The 20,045-nt window shown below is 35.7% G+C and overlaps 1 protein-coding gene across 1 annotated transcript; it reads left to right on the top strand.

The window, feature by feature from the left end:
- The first annotated feature begins 1,878 nt into the window (after window positions 1-1,878).
- On the top strand, window positions 1,879-11,293 carry LOC144436820 (uncharacterized). The gene is made up of 2 exons (XM_078125678.1): window positions 1,879-1,943; window positions 10,965-11,293. The coding sequence occupies exons 1-2, from the start codon at window positions 1,892-1,894 to the stop codon at window positions 11,291-11,293; spliced, it is 381 nt and encodes a 126-aa protein (XP_077981804.1). The 5' UTR covers window positions 1,879-1,891.
- Window positions 11,294-20,045: the final 8,752 nt, after the last annotated feature.

Genomic DNA, 20,045 nt, shown 5'->3' with positions numbered 1-20,045 from the left:
TTAGGCCTTGTGTATATAACATGACAGGGTGAAAATGAAAGTAAAATTGTTTTTATTACAAACCGATTTAACATTAGTTGCTGTGAACGAGAAAAACATTGGTTCATACCAGGTTAATTATATATATATATATATATATATATATATATATATATATATATATATATATATATATATATATATATATATATATATATATATATATATATATATATATATTCATTTTTTCTGGGGTGGGGATGATCTACTCATACCGTGGTGGCAAAGCTGCAGGGACATTGTTCCGACTATATACAATGATATCAGTGCCTTGTTAACATCTGTTTTACATTATGTACATTGTAGCCCCTCACCCCTTACTCCTTCTTCATAAATAACAACACCACAGTTACATGCAGTTTGACATAGAAACCCCAATCACTCCCAAACATTACACAGAAAGGACCATTAAGAATAATAGAAAATCACGACTGCTAGACAAACTATTAATTGAAGTGCTACGTGGGATTGCGGTTTAAGAGCTTACAGTACACCAAAGTAACTGTCATAGATACCATGTACTCTGTTTCCTCCTTCAGTGATATGATGAGATTGATTTAACACATGAACTGGTATGTGGGTACTCTAAACAATTACAAGGAAGTCATGCTGCATAGAGGTTAAAACAGTTATGACTAACAGGTCAATAGATCAAACGTTCTATTATTACATGTAGTTCATAACCCATATATATATATATATATAGTATAACCAGTATCGCTGTGTCTAATACAGTGTTCTCACTAAGATTATCACTATGGGTGTGGGTGTGGGAAAAGAAAATTAATCTGTGACATATCCAAATAACCGGGTTAACTTCACTAGACAATGTGAGTTGTACTATTGAAATAAACGAGAGCAGTTAATATCAAATATTTCTGGCATTGCTTTATTTTCAACCATTGACATGAATACATGATTTTACAATTAGTATTTTTTTTGCGAAATACCGTAATTAACGTCCACGACAAAACGAACAGAGCAATCTACACAAGAATGTGTGGGTACATGCATGCATGCATGCATGCACACGCGCGCACACACACATACATACATGCATACATACATACACTCACTGTCTTCACATCATGAAAAACCTTGACATGAAATATTTATGATACTCAGACAATGAAGATGGAAGTGCGAGTTGTGAAATTAAATCCCCTTGACATCATTTATGACCTGTTTTACTTCCGAATGTAAATCTTATCATTGACAACACACAGCAATTATAAGTTTCCTGACTTCTCGGCAACTATTTCTTTTTAAATATTGCCTACTGACAGAAAGGATATTTTTCATGCCCGTGAAGCATCGCATGTATATAATATACCAAACGTAAACTGAATACATTCAATAAGGATTATTGTTCCTATACCCTTCGTTGTCATTGATGACGTATAACATACGTATACGTGTGAAACAAGAGCAAGTTCACTTTGTCTCCCGCGCATTACATTGCATTATAGGGAGAGTAATAATCAAACACCATCGACTTCAAGGGGGAATTTTACCATTTGTAGCGGCGGTCAGTTTCATTCGCTGTCTCATCTAAATCCTGCGCTTGTAAAAATGATATCAAAATTTGATTCGGTCACCCATAGCTTTTGGAGCTTCAAGAAGTCTCCTAGGAATAAAAACAACGTGCATCAGAATGGTCATTTAGTCTTGTAGATAAGTTTAAATTATTATAACTCTGATGACTTTGTCTATTGGTGTAAGCGTGATGGCACGATATACATCGACGTGGGAAGGTTCATGCCTGGTCATCGTCACGTGATAAAATGCAAATTTGATAGAAGAGCGCTATACTAGTAATCCCCATGCTTAGAGCAGTCGGGAACGTCCGAATATGGATATCTTTCGTGTAACAGTTTTTCTTATGTCATCGATCGCTTGCCTAGGTAAGTAACATAAATAATCATATTGTAGTGAATATTGGCTAAGGATGGTAACTGAAATCGTTACAAATTTAACGAATATTTAAAGTCTGTGTTTTTTACAAGGGAATCTTATCTTCTTCCATCGGACATTACTTCCGCGTTCACTCTCGCCTTAATGTATTTCTTCGAACCGAGGAAGTGTTGGCGTGTTTTTAACTGGTAGCCATACATCCCAATGTATTTAAAGAAACGCTTTGACAGATGCTCATTTACTTTTTAACTTCGTTAACATGTTCATTGTCACTACACGCAATATATTTTTGTAGCGTTCACAAATATTCGACACTGTTTTGCAACCCCTCGATCACCCCCTGTACAAGAATGAAACAAAGTAGCCAACTGTGTGATCATATATTCCTAAAAGGGAAAACAACCCACAGTGGATGTTTTATTTTAAACCTGAGCTTCATAAATAACACCTCTCTCATAGACGATATACTAGCACTGTGTGTAACTATTAAAATGTCTTCCTCATGAAATTGGTACAGTTTTACTTCGAAGACATGGAAAGGAAACGAAACAGATAGGCTCAGATTTCAGTGATCTGACCTTGCATGCCTAGAGTTGAAACATTCACTCCTTCCTTCTAATGCTACCCCATTCTACGAGTGTAATTAAAAGAGAAATCAATAATCCTATAAAAACTATTTTTGAAACCAACGAATGTTAATCCTGTTACATAAACATGGGCGTGTGCAACAGTTAGAATCTCTCTTGATGCACACAGCACATCATATTGTGATAACATGAAAGTTGCGAGCTTGTGGTGACATCATAGCGTATGTTATAACCCTATATCAATAAATTCTACAAAATGGAATTAATCTGTTTTAATGACTGCTACTTGTACGTGTATATGTGCAAATCATTCTGCAACTATACCGTTGAGGGCCGCCTACACGAAAGAATGAGGTAGCATTAGTTATCTCCTCTGAGAAGGGGTGGTATTATTTTCATGAAATTTGTTTAATCTAGGACAGTTATCAATTTATTTAAGTATCCACCTCATTTATTAAAATATTAGTCTGTCTGGCTGTCTGTCTATCCGTCTGTCTGTCTGTCTGTCTGTATGTATGTATGTATGTATGTCAGTCTGTGTATTTGTCTGTCTGTCTGTCTGTCTGTCTGTTTGTCTGTCTGTCTGTCTGTCTGTGTGTCTCTGTCTGTCTGTCTGTCTGTCTGTCTGTCTGTCTGTCTGTCTTTCTGTCTGTATTTGTATGTATGTATGTATGTATGTATGTATGTATGTATGCATGTATGTATGTATGTATGTATGTATGTATGTATGTATGTATGTATGTATGTATGTATGTATGTATGTATGTGTGTATGTATGTATATGTAGGTATGTATGTATGTAGGTAGGTAGGTAGGTAGGTAGGTAGGTAGGTATGTATGTATGTATGTATGTATGTATGTATGTATGTATGTATGTATGTATGTATGTATGTATGTATGTATGTGTGTGTGTTACCACCAAGTAATTTATTTCCGGACACAGTCCACGGCACATCTAGTTAGAATTAGGTGCTATCTTCATATTGAAGGACTCAATGTAATTACACGTTTTAAAGACTGGTTTGTCATATTCGCCAGCATACGAGTACGTAGAAAGTAGATATATATGGCTATAATAACATATCTGTCTTGTTTCGTATACTATATCCTCCTTGAGTTAGTCATATTGAGTAACACTTTGGTCGATGATACCATGTAATTACTTTCCTCTCGTAAAATGATATTTGTGTACGAATGTTATTCGATTCTTCGAATTCTTCCTATATAGATCTCACGCATCAACTATCAAATTCTGAGGTTATATGTGGATGACACATGACACATGGGGATATATATTTCATACAACAACGGTAGTTTGGCGGATACAGATTTAGCTTCTACCGATAAAACACACATATTCAGCACGACATATATACGTTTTTTGTTCTCGTTAGTTCAATTCATGGCATATTTCGTTGCGTAATATAGCAATTAAAGAAAGTCGAACCAGTTTAGTTAAGTAATCAATGGAAGTAATCATCGCCAAAGCGTGCCCAACAATAAGCCCAAGCTGAAAATGCTAGTAAAAAAACTATTTTTTTATGGTCAAGTTTCATGTGGATTAGGTATTTCATTTTATCTGGACGTCAAGTAAGAATACATGTAGGACACGCTATTGGTGTACATCATACTGAAAAAATAAGTGATCAAAGTATTTATTTAATTCCTGATGGAATCAATGAAGGAAATTTACCACTGGTGGGGTGTATATGTTTCTATGTTACCATTATAACAAATTTAACTCGGAGGACCAAAACTATATTTTTTTAATTGTACTATATTAACTGTTTTTCCTTTTTGAGAAACCACGTTACTATCTTAAAATTACGTAATCCATATACGTTATGTAGTATTGAACCTATTCATCAGTATTTAGTATTTCGTTAAGAATTAGCAAAGGGTAATTAGTTGTTTGTTTACAGACAACACGGACATGCTTGAACTTTATACTTCTACGTTTACAACAAAAAGTTTAACTTTGCTATTCTGGATAAACATAATACAGTGACTACTAACATGAATAAATATAATCTCTCCATTCATCACACATTTTCAAATTCAATGCTATTTCTATTACAATATTATGTAATTGTCTCAATCTTGCAGAATGAGAACTTTTACAGTGGGGAGTACTTTATTTCATCTTCGCACTTGTCAACCTCCGATCCCGTGTAACATCTTTGACTTTCACATTGCATCAGCGTACGTGATACTATATGTGTAATTGGTGGGAGATTTACTTACATATCAGCTGGAATACGATCTGAGGTAATCGCTTTCGGGGTTTTATCTACAGACGTATAGGGAACATTAAATTTTAATCTAACCATAACAGAGGTTCCAATCGAACGTAATGTCATTTTCAGTTGTCTTTCCAATGATTAATTCCTCTTGATTTTTCAGTAAACAGGTTGTAATATTTCAAGGATGAGCGCAGGAACATCTAAAAAAAAATAGCTTGTTGCAACACAACTGTACAGTTTTGAAAAAGTTTACCCACATGCTGATCCATGCTTGGTAAATGTGTTCATTTGTTGACTATGCAGTTGCCTATCCAACCCTGTTGTTATCTTTGCAATATTGGCAATCATTTAGCTGTTGCTATAGGCGTGGTCATGTTGCTAGACAAATTTGCGTACATATTCGATTGTTTGTTCACTTGTTCATGAATCCCTGATGTTATCTTTGCAATATACGTTATCATTTGGCTGTTGCTATGGGCGTGGCCATGGTTGCTAGGCACATTTAATTTCATTTTTTGAATGCACTATTCTATTAATCATTGTTGTTATCCTTGCAAAATATGTTATCTTTTGGCTGTTGCCAAGGGCGTGGCCTTGTTGCTAGGCATATTTGCATATATTTTTTAAATGTTCGTTCACTTGTCTGAGAATACCTGTTGTTACCTTTGTGAAATACACCACCGTTTGGCTGTTGCTACGGGTGTGGTCATGGTTGCTAGGGACATTTGATACAAATGTTTTAATGTTTACTCACTTGCATACTAGATGATGTTGTTTGACCAAAACATACTGCCATTTGGTTGTTGCTAAGGGTATGGTCATGATTGCTAAGGCCAATTGTGTCAAAATGTTTTGACCAAAATGTAATCTGCAGAATAATACTTCTAGAAACATCTCAGCAAGTTTCAGTCTCATTGACCAAGTACTTTGTGAGATAAGTTTTTGACCAAAATCCACATTTTTACACCTAATTTGTATATCACTCGTGAGATCATTATATGCTTAATATTTTTCATATATACTTCCCTTTATTCATCCCCATTAAATTTAACCCCAATCTGCTCAGTAGTTTTGGAATTAACAATGTTTGACCAAAAAACTGACATTTCTATACCTAATTTACATATCACTGATGCATGGTATCATCATTTCGAGAACAATTCTTAATCTAGACAACCCTAAGAACGTTCCCACCAAATTTTAGACTGATCTGCCTAGTACTTTGAGTTTAGGTTTTTGACCCAAATCACACACCGGTGGTACGATCATTTTGATTTGAAGAATTTCCCAACTAGACATCCAAGGTAATACACCCACCAAATATCATGGCAATTGGTAGAGTTGTTTACAAACACACACACACACACACACACACACACACACACACACACACACACACAAACACACGCACATCCAGACAGACAGACAGTCACTTTGCAATGCCTATAGCACTACTGAACCGTATCAGTTCAGTTGTGCTAATAACTGCTGTTAACATGGCTTTTTCTATGTCAACCTTTCTTTTACTTGTTGATTCTGAACTTTTTCACCACATGTTGTTGCTGTTTTCTTTTACATTACAGTTTCCTGCTGACCGTTTTCTGACATATTTTGCTGGTTTTTGTTGCTTTTTCTTTGCCATGAATCGTTTCTCGAGATCTCACGTGTGAGCTATATGTCGTTTTTTCTGCAGCTGGTTTGTATCAGTATGTAATGCTATGTTTGGATATGTATGCATATAAATGTAGATATTCTCTATGTTGGCGCTAGTGGCTTTTTATTATTTGTTAAAGTCAAGCTCTTGCCTGTTTCGGCAATTCCCTTAGGTTTATTCGGATAAACCATCAATTAAACATTTGTAGTATAAGGGTGAAGTAGAGATATGCCGTCTATGAAATCAAAATTGTCTTATAGCATTGTTAAGGGTAGGGATTGCTCGGTATTTTGATACGTATGAAAAATTACGCCAGTCTGTGTATATTCAATTAAAAGTGAGTCAATTACACGTACTGTAAAATAGACTACAATAATTTGAATTCTTTTGAATGTGCAGCTTGCACCTCTATAATATTTTTTTTTGTCTTTGGCGGCATTTGTTAGGTGGAGTTGATATTTCCAAATTTGCCGCCAGATATTTATCTTCTTATTGTGTTGAGAGGGCAATGTTGTTTTATTTAATCTAATTGCACCCTTACCACGCCCTCAAGAGTCTGAGATGCCGAGATTTCGACTTTCATTCTCGTATCATTTCTCTCGAGACTTAGCAGATCACAACATTGTAGAGTAAACAACCCGCCATTTTTATATCCAGTAAGGAAAGGTTATGGTATGCTTTTGTCTGTCTGTCTGTCTGTCTGTCTGTCTGTCTGTCTGTCTGTCTGTCTGTCTGTCTGTCTGTCTGTCTGTCTGTCTGTCTGTCTGTGAACACGGTATCCCAAAATCTACTGCTTCAATTTTAATGAAACTTGTTACACCTCTTATGGCAATAGTAAGAACTGATTAGGTTTAGATGAATATTCAATACATATTATTGAGTATTTGCATAGTTAATGATTATTGATAATTAGGCTATATCTTAAGAATACATTATTGGAGTCAATACAATTTATACTCACATTGTATGTTGAAGATCGAAAGCAATGCTTGTATCATAATTGTTTTTAGCATTAATGATTAATTTGTATAATTAATGCTTTTGGTGATTAAGTTATATCTTAAGAATGTAAGCTTAGATATCATGTAATTTAGTAAACCTGTCGACGGACACATAGCGGACGTGCATAATAAAATATGATGATGCAGATTTTAGCTTTGATACGTCATTTGCAGTAGTAATGATTTTTGGACTCCCAGACAGTGTAGTTGTTATGGCAATGGTGCTCAGTCCTTCAATAGCCGTGTGCACAAACATCTTTCAGCACACTGAAGTAACAGAGGTTACTCTGACATACTCCCAAGCTGCTGTGAAACACTGCCTTGGCTCATGAGGTTTACTGTCTATATCTGTGCATGACCTGGCCATTTCGTATAAACTGTTGTTCACTTAATTATTTTATTAACTCCACCGTTGCTGCATGGAGCTTTAGAGTTAGAGGTTGTTTCTCTGTCGGCATCCGTCGTCTGTCGTCTGTTCATCAATTTTTTTTTAAAATTTCATCTTCTTCTCCAAAATCGACAGTCAGAACACTTTGGTATTTGGTCGGCAAGTTGCTTGGGAAGGCAATTCAGATTTTTTTATCCCTTTTTGATGAATTTGTTGTCAAAAATGATATTTTCATCTTCCTCTCAAATATTACTTGTCAGATTGCTTTGATATCTGCAATAAAGATGCCCAGAGTGTAGCTTACTTAGATTGTTAATTTCAAGTCAGCACGTTCTTTTCTATTTTTTATTAATGTTTTTGTATTTATTGAAAAAAAATTAAATATGTAATGAGCATTGTGACTGATGCCATATTGGAAATCATTAGTCCACTAAATTGAAGTTAAGAGCCAATTTTCAAAAGACACTATTGACAGCAGACAACAAGGAAATGTAATTCTACTCATCGTGCGCCCTCAACGACAAGTGAAACTCCTACAGAATAGTACATTCCACTGTAGGTATTATATTCCAATCCGAACTTACAAAGTTGCTAGCATATGCTGATGATTTTTGACATCATCAATCATAAATAAAAACGATAATAATCATTCTAAAATTACCTCTTTTCGAAAGGGGGAAAGGGGACGTACTTTGTGGTTCATTTATGGAGTTTTGATTTTGTTCGATCAAAATTGGTGGCGATATCACCACGTCAAAATTGCCTATCAGCAGTTGTTGCAGCAGCCATCACTCTATGCACAGGGGGCAGTGAGCATGTAATTGATCAATTGATCGATCGATCGATCTGTTGATTTATTGATTTATTGATTTATCATTTGGTTGAATAATTGATCGATTGAATGATCAATTTTTGTGGTGCAATATAAACATTTGATCATGCATAAACTAGTAAGGAAACTCAAATGATGAGAGAATTACATACAGCCTCAGACTTCAAGAGAGGGTAATTGTTTCACGGAGTATCTTGACGTTGCCGGCCGATGACAACGTTCGAATACGCTAGTTCAAATCGTTCATACTATGTGTGGATATTGCTACCGTACACGGGTCATCATATCAGCGACATAACATAGCCATGCATTGCAATATTGTAACAGTAGGTCTGTTAACACGAATATTGTAACATTGTAATGAGTATCAAATCATTGTACTGTAAATTGTTACACGATTTGAAAGTTCAACGTACGGTACGGACCACAGCACTCCATTAAAAAAATATGTGTAGTAAATAAGAGCACCATAGTTTCATCATATGAAACCACAAACCACTTTATTACTTCGCTAAAAACAAAACGGCATAGTGGAGGAGCTGAAAACAGAACCACTTCTATATGCTACGAACACGAAAAAAAAGAACAACAAAAACACCCAAAAGACAGCGGCGCTATTCTGGCCGATAGGTCGCTTGTATATATATATATATATATATATATATATATATATATATATATATATATATATATATATATATATATATATATATATATATATATATATATATATATAACTCGGTGAGTATCAATCTGCTATAAGACATGTACAGTGCTCTATACCGCAGTGGCAGAGCGTAATAGTTTTGGTAGTACTGGAACTCTTTCTTGGGTGTAACTCGGAGTTTCACGCATATTGCGATCATCAGACACTCAGAGTGTCTGATGATCGCAATATGCGTGAAACTCCGAGTTACACCCAAGAAAGAGTTCCAGTACTACCAAAACTATATATATATATATATATATATATATATATATATATATATATATATATATATATATACATATATATACATATATATATATATATATATGTTACACGATTTGAAAGTTCAACTTATGGTCCGGACCACAGCACTCCATTCAAAAAAATTATATATAGTAAATAAGAGGACCATAGTTTCATCATATGAAACCACAAACCACTTTATTGTTATATATATCACATCTTTATCAAGCTACAGTACATGGATAACTAATAGAATAAAACCAACAGCGCTCATACGAACGACGGAAAGTGTTAAGTGAAAAGTGACGTAATAACAGGTGTGAAACGGCAAGATACGATGTGCAAAGTCAGTTATGTATGCCAGGTGGTTCGTATTCATTAAGTCCATGGGGATGTAGGGTCCAGCTCTATTAATCCATAGACTATCCATGTTGTTTAGTTATGTCTACATCCGAACCGCGTACAAGACAACGTATTGTAGCTTTGAGGGCGTTGTCTTTGAGTGAAAAAAAAAAAAAAAAAAAAAAAAAAAAAAAATATATATATATATATATATATATATATATATATATATATATATATATATATATATATATATATATTTTCACAAGTGTTTCATAATGTTTGTTAATGTAGTATAGAATTTAAGGAGTCCTTTGCATAATTATTAAATTCTGGCAATAATAATGTGCATATTTTATATTGCTTGATGATGTAGCTTTTATTGACAATCAATCATGTGTGTAATTAATGATTATCGGTAATTAGTTGATATCTTAAGAATTCAAGCTTCAAATATTATTTTAATATGATATGGAGATAACAAAGCGCACGTGTCTGGTATCGTTTGATGTTGTAGTTTTCATTTTAATGGACCATTTGCAATATTCATATTGCTTGGTAATTAGCTTAATTAATGAATTCTTAACAATATATATATACTTCACAATTTTATAGTATTTTGTGTCTACATTAATGATAACAAAGGCTATACGAACAACACTCCTTATGCAAGACATTCGGTTTACATCTGATACTTTATTAATGGATTATAACTGAAAACAAAAACGTAGCAGACAACATGAAATATAATATCATAGTGAAATACAATATCATAATAAGTTAGTGCTAACACTTTTCTCAGTAGTAGTAAAACTCATATACTTTAACAATACTCACAAAGTGTCCGCGGGGAAGTAGTTACAATATCAAAACAATAATGTACTAAATGTTGTGATTACTTTTGATATTTGATGTATGCATATGCATCTACTTAATTCGAATGATATGAATGCTAATGTTTAATATTAATCTTTTTTTTTTTTTTCTTTTTTTTTTTTTTACATTTTTGTAGATGCAAGACTATACATCACTCTTTTTAATCTTCATGCAGAACCCCCAGCTTCTGGTAATATGTTCATCGGAGGATATTCAGGAAAGGATTCACCTGTTGGTAACAGTTTTACTTTTGGTAGAGTACTAGATACAGGGACAGGGACTAATTTACCTGGTGAAAATACCGCAACAGATTTCAAAACTTATGCTAGAAAACTTGTATTGGGTTCTGGTGATGAACGACCTGGTGTGTATTATTGTGAAGCCAACGGAAATGGAGAAACAGAAAGATTATATACTGTGATAATAAGATCAGATGGTAAGGATAGAGTTGTTATCCTAATGTGAAGAATTGCCACACCATTATGTAATAATTTGATAATTTTACGTATACGTACATGTATGTTAAATTTCTGTCAATTTGAATGCGCTAATTATATTACCTATCGTAAGGGGAAGTAGTGTGGTGGTGACGGTGCTACTAGAGAGTGTGTGTAGGTGTCTGTCTGTCTACATGTATGCCACTTAATTCACGCCAAAAGCCGAACTCGTCAATTGATAAGTCAATGTGTCAATTGATAAGTCACTGGCATCAATTGACAAGTCAATGTTTCAATTAATAAGCCACTGCCGTCAATTGATAAGTCAATGCCTTCAATTGATAAATCGATGGCATCAATAATAACTTAAAGTCAATTTATGTGAATGTTATTTCATTTTTGGAAATTGATAATTAAATCTGAATATTGGGCAATTCATAGGTTGCAGTTGAATAAAAGCACAAGTTGAAGTCTGCACAAAGCACCCCAGCACGCTTGGAAGTGAATACATGTCAACCGATGACTACTTTGTTAACATGTTTGGAAAGCTTAATACCAATGCATACTAAGCTAGATATGCTCATGACATGTTCTATGACCTAAGTCATGACCCAGAAGAAAAATTGTACTCAAGTCTTACATGCAGTTAAGGATGACGTAAATTTTATACGTTAACATGTCTTTGCCAGTTTAGGCGGTTAATCAGTTTGTGGAATGACCCTAGACATTAAAACAGAGAAAGTGACTAAACACAACAAAAATTAAACTTCTGTGAATTTCAACAGGTCAGTGATGTATTCCACGAGCACTCCATATACTATGGTGCTCCATGTCCATATTTTTTCACTAAATTTTGCAACATTGTACAATCAATTGATATTGTAGCTGTCAAACAAATATTGCTTACTAAGAGAGCCTCGCTGGCCCACAGATAAAGTGTGCTCAGGTAGCTTTAGTTCTTTCAATTTGATCATCATTGTCATCCCCAGTTTACTTGCTAGAATGTGCAGAAATCTTGCATGATGAAATGTGATGTAGGGTTTGACACGTCGTGATGTCGTTGGGTTGCCACTCCACTATCCTATTAGGTACCAATAACTTCAACTATGGACACCAGTCTGTAGATTGATTCATCATCCAGATGCATTGAAATGTCACTTCAACACTATAATTCACACATTTATACTCATTGGTTGATAGGACTGACTTATCAATTGACAGTACTGACTTATCAATTGATGCCATTGACTTATGTTGATGCCATTGACATCAATTGACGAGAATGACTTGTTAGTTGATGCCATTGACTTGTCAATTGATGCCATTGACTTGTTAATTCACTGTGGGACGAACTGGTACCTATTTGTTTCATATTCCGCGAAGCGCCGACTGTGCCTGAAAGGTCAACAACGGGGTCAAATTTGACAAGTATCTAATGAATGTTCATAAGGCAGTATATTACCGTCTGGTTTACGATGATTTTGTTTGTACTTGCCGCATGAGATATACATGTATGTCGACAGGCCTTATATTATTGTGCCAGTGTATTAATGTTTATGAATCATGATGCCTAAACTAGATAATTTTCTTGCAGTAGTCCTTTATTTATATCTGCGCTGCATTTTGGATTTTTGGCGCCGTCATTTTTAGAGACGACCAGCCAACATGTCGTAACATTGTATCAATTTCCAGTGAAAAAAATATCGATCCATACGTCCACTGTTGAGTTACAGTGGAAATTTCGTGTGTATATTATTTACACTCCTTGATATTTTGTTGTGTTAGGACCTTATATCTTACATATATCAGCCAACATTTGGTAGTTTTGATTTTAGGATGAAGTGCCCTTGTCATTCGTACTTTTTATAACATTTATTGACCTATTTTTGTAATTTCAAGCCTACTTTAAAGATGCGTGTTGGCTTAACTATCATTAGTTTTATCAGCGGCTAAGAATACTTGACGATAAAATCATACTCAAATACAGATTACAATAATATAGAGTATTAATTCAAAATTCTAAAACGATACTAATTTTGCCTCTTATACTCCGAAAACGGATGCAAAATTTAAAAATCATATGTCGAAATTTGATAAAATTGAACCGACGAGAAGTTCGCACCCTGTCAAATTCAGTAAACGCCATTATGGTCTATGGGAAATTACGCAAAATTATGGCATCGCCGTGGATACTCGTCACCTCATAAAACCCCTCGGTTTAAGTTTTTTTATTTTTCTGTTACTTCAACCAATATTTGAGATGACATGTCTCGGTATGTCACCCTAAAACTCTATCTTTTTACTTTTTCGAATTTCAATCCCATTCAGAAAAAATATTAAGTTTTCTGTCTTTCACTAGGCAGCCGCGTATTTTAGTGCACCAGGCATATGAATGTCTACGACTCTATGAAATATCGAAATTATGTAACTATGGCTTTCATAATACTATGTTATAGTACTGAACATCATGTACATGATACACTAAGTTTGAAATTTGTATTCCAGTTTGCAGTGTAGTAAATATGACCATACTCTTCGACTTTGCTGTTAAATTAATTTACTGAGCCGTGAGCGCGTCTGAGACATGATTGTACAGTGAAGGTGCGCGAGGTGTATACGCGTAAAAGAAACAAAATATGGAGTGTGCGATCTGCAGTGATTGACGAGTTCGACTTTTCGCGTGAATTACGCGCCATACTATTGGAATCTGTAGGTTAACAGGAATCAACTATGCAGCATAAAATAGAAATGCATCAAGCTATCAAAGTTCTATGTTAGTCTCAAATGATGTGTGAACATAAAATGGTATCATTTTATGTGCATGGCAGCTCAAAGACTGCAAATTGTGATGACGTAGCTTTGGTGTTGGATGCTAGCGCGTGTGCCCTAGTAACAGTAGCAAACGACGACTGTCGGCTATATATAGGCAAATATAAGTCACGATGGAAAGCAATTTCGTACTTCGTGACTTGATATAAATAGAGTGAAGTTCAGGGGTGATTTGTTGCAATCACTAGTATATCATGGTGTGCAATGTTAATATTAAACATTAAAAAAACAGGCTGAGTTAATACGTAATTTGTTCTGTATATTTAAAAGGTACGGACCGAGACAGTATTCTACCCATCATTTGTCATTGACTAAACTCAAACATGGTATTATGATATAACATATAAAAGATCATGTGACATAATTTATAATACTTGTGAAAAATATCGAGGAAATTCCTATTATGCACTACTGCTCTAGTAGCAGCATTGACAATCACATTATACTACGATAGTTGAATTGAGGTTCTGTTGGAGTGAAAGCTGATAAATTCTAATTGCACCCCTTTAGTATTAAATGCACACTTTATAATATGCACAAAATGTAGTATCCATTCGTGATTGTATGTCACCTCAGCTACTATTTGGTAGGCAAAGTTGCTACTCAGTACTGCTTATAACAACTATCACGTATATTAATTAATGTATTTCATCTTATTACGTCAATATGCATTATCACATTCTTTAAGGGGAGGTTTTATATGTCTGCCTGCCTGTCTGCCTTCCTGCTTGTAACACAGCCGTATAGTTTGTGTCTTACTTTTTAAATGTTTATCCATAACAAAGCTTTACTGTTGGTAAAGGCTGCATCTTCATTGCTGGATCAATTATGTCAACTTTATGAAAGGTTATTCAATTGCCTAGCAATCCATGTTGTTATTTAGGCAATATAACTCACTCTAAAACTTGTTGGTGTAGTTTATAATGATAGGAAGGGTACATCATGTATGTTAACTACAGCTCAGAATGTTGTATTCCAACAATGTGTACGAACAAACTATGGTTTTGCCCTTACTAGAGGCATTCTATTTTTATTTTTTTTTAATTCAGCTGAGATAAAACCAGAAAGTCAAACCAAGCGAGCCAGCTGGGGAGAATATGTAACACTATCAATGACAACAACAACAACAACAACAACAACTATACAAAATTCATCATTGAAATGGAAACATAATGGCATTTATAAATCAGATTGGGATGGCGAGACAAATATAACAATAAGATATGCTGAGACCAGTGATGGAGGAGTCTATGAATGTTACAGTAGTGAAAGTCAAAGAAGTCAAGGAAAGCATGGAATGATGAAACTTATTGTAAGCGGTATGTACAAATGCATTCAGGAACATGCATTATTTATATGTACAGCGGAAGGGAAGGAGAGAGGGTGACTGCGGAGAAAATGGAGGCCACAGGAATGAAATGGGGAGGGGCAAATGTTTTTTGTGTGTGGAAATCCTGACGATCTAAAGGGGTTAGCACGAATATATTGCTCATGATTTGAACTAAGGTAATGTAGTGTACAATTTTCATCTCCAGAATGCAGGAAAGGAGGAGGGGTGAGATAATTGCACAGATTATAATCATTTGGTAGCCTGGCAGGGGGGGGGGGAGGCTACGGAAAAGTATTGGGGACAATTTGTGGGATGGGGACAATGACAATGAGATTGCGAGGGATGGGGGCTGCTGAAAAAAAAATTGGCAAAATTGTTTTTTCCTGAGGATGGGGTCCTCCCACCCTGCCGTCACAAATTCTAACCGTTTCCTTATACAGCTTTATATCAGCATTATCATAACAATCATTATCACATACCTAAGCCTCAAACCACTAACGAACGGAATGGAAACGCCTATTACATGTATATTAGGTGTGAATGGGGCTCTTAATCCCTCTTTCTACTGGCCTTCAAGCATGCCTTTTGTTTCAACCTCTCTCCGAAAACTGCCGAACGTTGTGTAAAATGATACTTCGGGTCGGGTATTTACGGTTTTTTGCAATTGACTCGACCAGTTTCAATCGGAAAAGGTCAATGGTTAGTAAGTGCAGTCTATGACCGGAAATGAAGACCGCCGCGCAGATAAAATCAAAATCACTGCAATTTCAGATTATTTATGCTCTCTTTAAGTTGATTGTTCCTAATAACCTTTAATTATGAATATATAATAAATGATATTGACAAGGATTTTGACATCAGAATTCAAATATCATGATGTTCTAGGTGTTTTCCCTCGTCCATTGATATACCGTTGTACATATGCTACATTTTGCTGAAAGTCATTTGAAAAATGGATACTACTGTATGCCAGGCATTAAAATAAACTACACTTCGACTATGCCACTCTTGCTTGTAGCCCGTTAGTTTTTTTTTTACTTCGCCACTTGATCGGTCAAGCATCTTCGATCATATGTCGATATGGTCGTCCCTGTTCTCGGTTCTCGGAGTCATAAAAGTCAGTCATAAAAATATCTTATTTCATTCACAGTCATCAAGCTCTAACATTTGACTGTCGAAATCCGTTTGGTATTACAATACAACAACAAGTATTATTAGCATTATGCGTATACTATATTACATACACTGGAACATGTTTTCAGATGTCTGACAACTGTCAGCTGTGATTTTGAAAGCTTTCTCTTGTTTTTTGCCCATGTTTACGTTCTAATGTTTAACGGGAAGCAAACCCTACACAATCCTGTAACGTTAAACCAAGCAGACGAGATCACGCTAAAAACGTGGACTATATGTCAGTTCAGGGATGTCAGTGTACTGCCTGCGCCGCATTTGTTGCTACATTTGCCGTACGGAAATTGGGGTGCTACATTTGCCTATTTTGACGGAAATATGGGTACATCTTAACACTTCTTGGGTCATGAAGGATCCGTAAATTAATATTGAGGTTAGGAAATGTCTGATTTTTTGGCAGGCAAAGCATAATTTAGCATAATAATCCACCCACCCACAGTCCCTCTATCACCCAGCTTGGCGATTCAGATCAGAATGGCTTCCGTCTATTTACGTTTACGTTTAAAGCAGGCATTGTAGCTTTGCTTCCAGTTAAACATCGGAATGAAAAAAGTACAAACACAGACAAGTCTTCAAAATTACATCAAACGCTACAATTATTGCAGTTACTAATGCCCAAATATTGCGTTACTTTAGGTGATGGAACGTAACATCGCAACTTCATACATAAACAACGGCCCCTAACTAGAATTAAAAGATTATCTCTACAGCAAATAAGTGACACCCATCACATGAAGGGAAAAGCCGTGTTTCTAGTCTGTCTATTTAGTAGTCTGAGCCTATAAGCCAAGATCAAGCGTTGACGTTTACGTGAGATGTCATTTTTTTATATTGGGATATTTCTTTATGACATTCAAATTAAACATCAGAAAAAGCCCTCCGGACTGGACAAGACATTGAAATTCTGAACATAAACATAAAAATGGTGGCCAATCTTGGACGTTTGATGTTATCGCGTATGACTTCCGAACTGAGACATATTTCAAAACGGACATCTTTAACCCTATGGTCGTACAAATTCATAAACATACTGGACAGATACGTGCATTTTTGCAATGGTATTTCTATATAGCGAATATAGGCCACCAAATATTTGTACGATACACATATTGTTCCACACTAATGTACTACCCATGTTAGGATCGCTACACGTAAAAGATTCGCTGGGAATGAATAGCAATGAAAATTCTTGGTACCCCATGTTTTATATCTGTCCCAGGCGAGAACATGCGTACTGACTGTGTTTGGTGTTTTGAACTTCAACATAACGTCAGGTAGTTTCGGCCCAGTAATGCATTGAAGGATATTTAATTTCCTTCTTCAATCTTCGACCTGAAAAAATATTTAAATACAACAAACACAACGTTGTATTGCGAGATCGGGCAACAAATTCGTACCGACACTACTACTTTTCGTTACTGAACATAACAATTATGGAAAACTAAACCGTAAAGCCAACATATTAAATCTTGGACATCCGTGATAAACTGGTCTTTGGATCTCAAAGATAGGGCTTGTTCTTTGCCTGAAACCAACTTGTTTGGAATACGTAGGCTTAACAAAATATGGGAACTGCCTGGGTTTTGGGCGTACTACTGGCCAACGATTTGCTGATGGCCACTCTGGGATAATTAAAATAGCTTCTGCTTAACACTTCTGCAAGTCTCTCGTGGCAGGAATGATCAAATGTGGGGGGGGGGGAGCAGTCACAGCCGATTATTTTCTGTAGAACAATCTTGGCAAAAGGCGTCGACGGCATCAGAGTTTGGATTCCAAATTTTAAATTTAGAATTGAATCTAGGCAACCGGCTCGGCTGTTGTATTATGAAGCAAATATATCCACAGTGGGTAGAACCCATTTGCTCTCGAGCAATTTGAAAAGGCTGGAGTTAACTGACAAACCTTGCAGATCTACCATTCTACTAAAGGAGTCCGCTTTTTCACTTTGTGATCTAGGAAGCCAAGTAGTTTCTAATTGAATGTAATTCTGACAACAAACACCGAAAATGTTGACTGATAATTAAAGCCTGAAGAGTTTTGGCTTGGTGCTACCTACTCTAACAATCAATCCTACAGGCATTTTGCTTATCTGAAAATCAGCGCACTTTCTGCTGTCGGACTGTAGTCAGCAAAGACGACAAAACATAAAGGAATGCTTTTACTTCCCGGAAGGTCGAACTTTGACTGGCTTTAAACCCGTCCCAATTTGGAGTCAATTGATAATGTTACTTTAATGCGGTGTACTGATGTAGTCTACATCTCCATTGTGCATGCGGAGAATGGGTTCCTATGGAAATATGTGTGCCATTTGGCAAGGGGAAAGATGTTCTGGGAGAATGAGGAGGTGGTTGGGGGAGGATTAAAACATTTCCACCGATCCACAGTCGCCTTCACCATAAATTCTTCTCATTTCATCATTGATAGTAGCATATGTTTCTATAGGATGGAATTTACAGTCACATTTGCCCACCCACTTCGAATCTATTTTCGTAATCATAATACGAAATACTGAGAGAACAATTTCAAGTTGTGCAACATAATAATGTTGGTTTCTTATATAGCGCTTTCCCACTCCGTGCTCAAAGCTTTACAATTATTACCCCTGGCTCGGATCAGAACAGCACAACGGCCCTTTAGTCTTCCTCAACTCCCCGGGGAGCATACAATCCATTGCAGCCATTTAAGCGCATAGGATTAAAGCCTTCACATTGCAACCTACATCCTACCAGGTCCCCAGTTATACAGCTGGTATCACAAATCTTGCCCAAGGACTTTAGCCACTCAGAAACAAACAGCAGGCAGCGACGGGGCTCGAACCTGCAACCTGTAGATTCCAAGCCGGTCACGCTAACCATTCACCCATCATGACTTCCTAGATCACAACATGCATTTCATAATTTCTCATTTTGAGTTCTGCATTTGCAAGTTTATCGAAATACTCTTAGTTCATCTCATAATTATAGAGGAATATGGTTGATTGAATGCTGTGATTTCTGAAATTAATTTTCATGTGTAACAACTCGTTTGTCTAGAGTGTCCAAATGGTAAATATGGTGAAAACTGTCAGTCATCATGTCCAACCTGTTATAATGGAGGAGTATGTAATGCTACCATAGGTCAATGTATATGTCCACCTGGGTTTAAAGGAGATAATTGTCAAACTGGTAAGTATAATTGGGTAATGTTTAACAACAAATTATTAAGGAAATTGAGAAAGGAAGGGATGGAACTATCTACTAGTAAGAATGAAATGGATGGTCAATTAAATTTGTGTAATGGATTACAAAACAAGAATATGTAACGACTCTGTTTAAGCATTCATTCAAGTGTCTACTAAATACTATAAGGTCCTTGATGTAGTAACCCTTGACCTTAATTATCCAAATCAATCTATTTCTTCCAGACACTATGTAGTATGTAAGTGTGGCCA

Source organism: Glandiceps talaboti, chromosome 6 (assembly GCF_964340395.1).
Source record: "Glandiceps talaboti chromosome 6, keGlaTala1.1, whole genome shotgun sequence".
Classification (NCBI taxonomy): domain Eukaryota; kingdom Metazoa; phylum Hemichordata; class Enteropneusta; family Spengelidae; genus Glandiceps; species Glandiceps talaboti.
The sequence above is the reverse complement of the archived record's forward strand: the minus strand, read 5'-3'. Positions and strand labels throughout refer to the sequence as shown.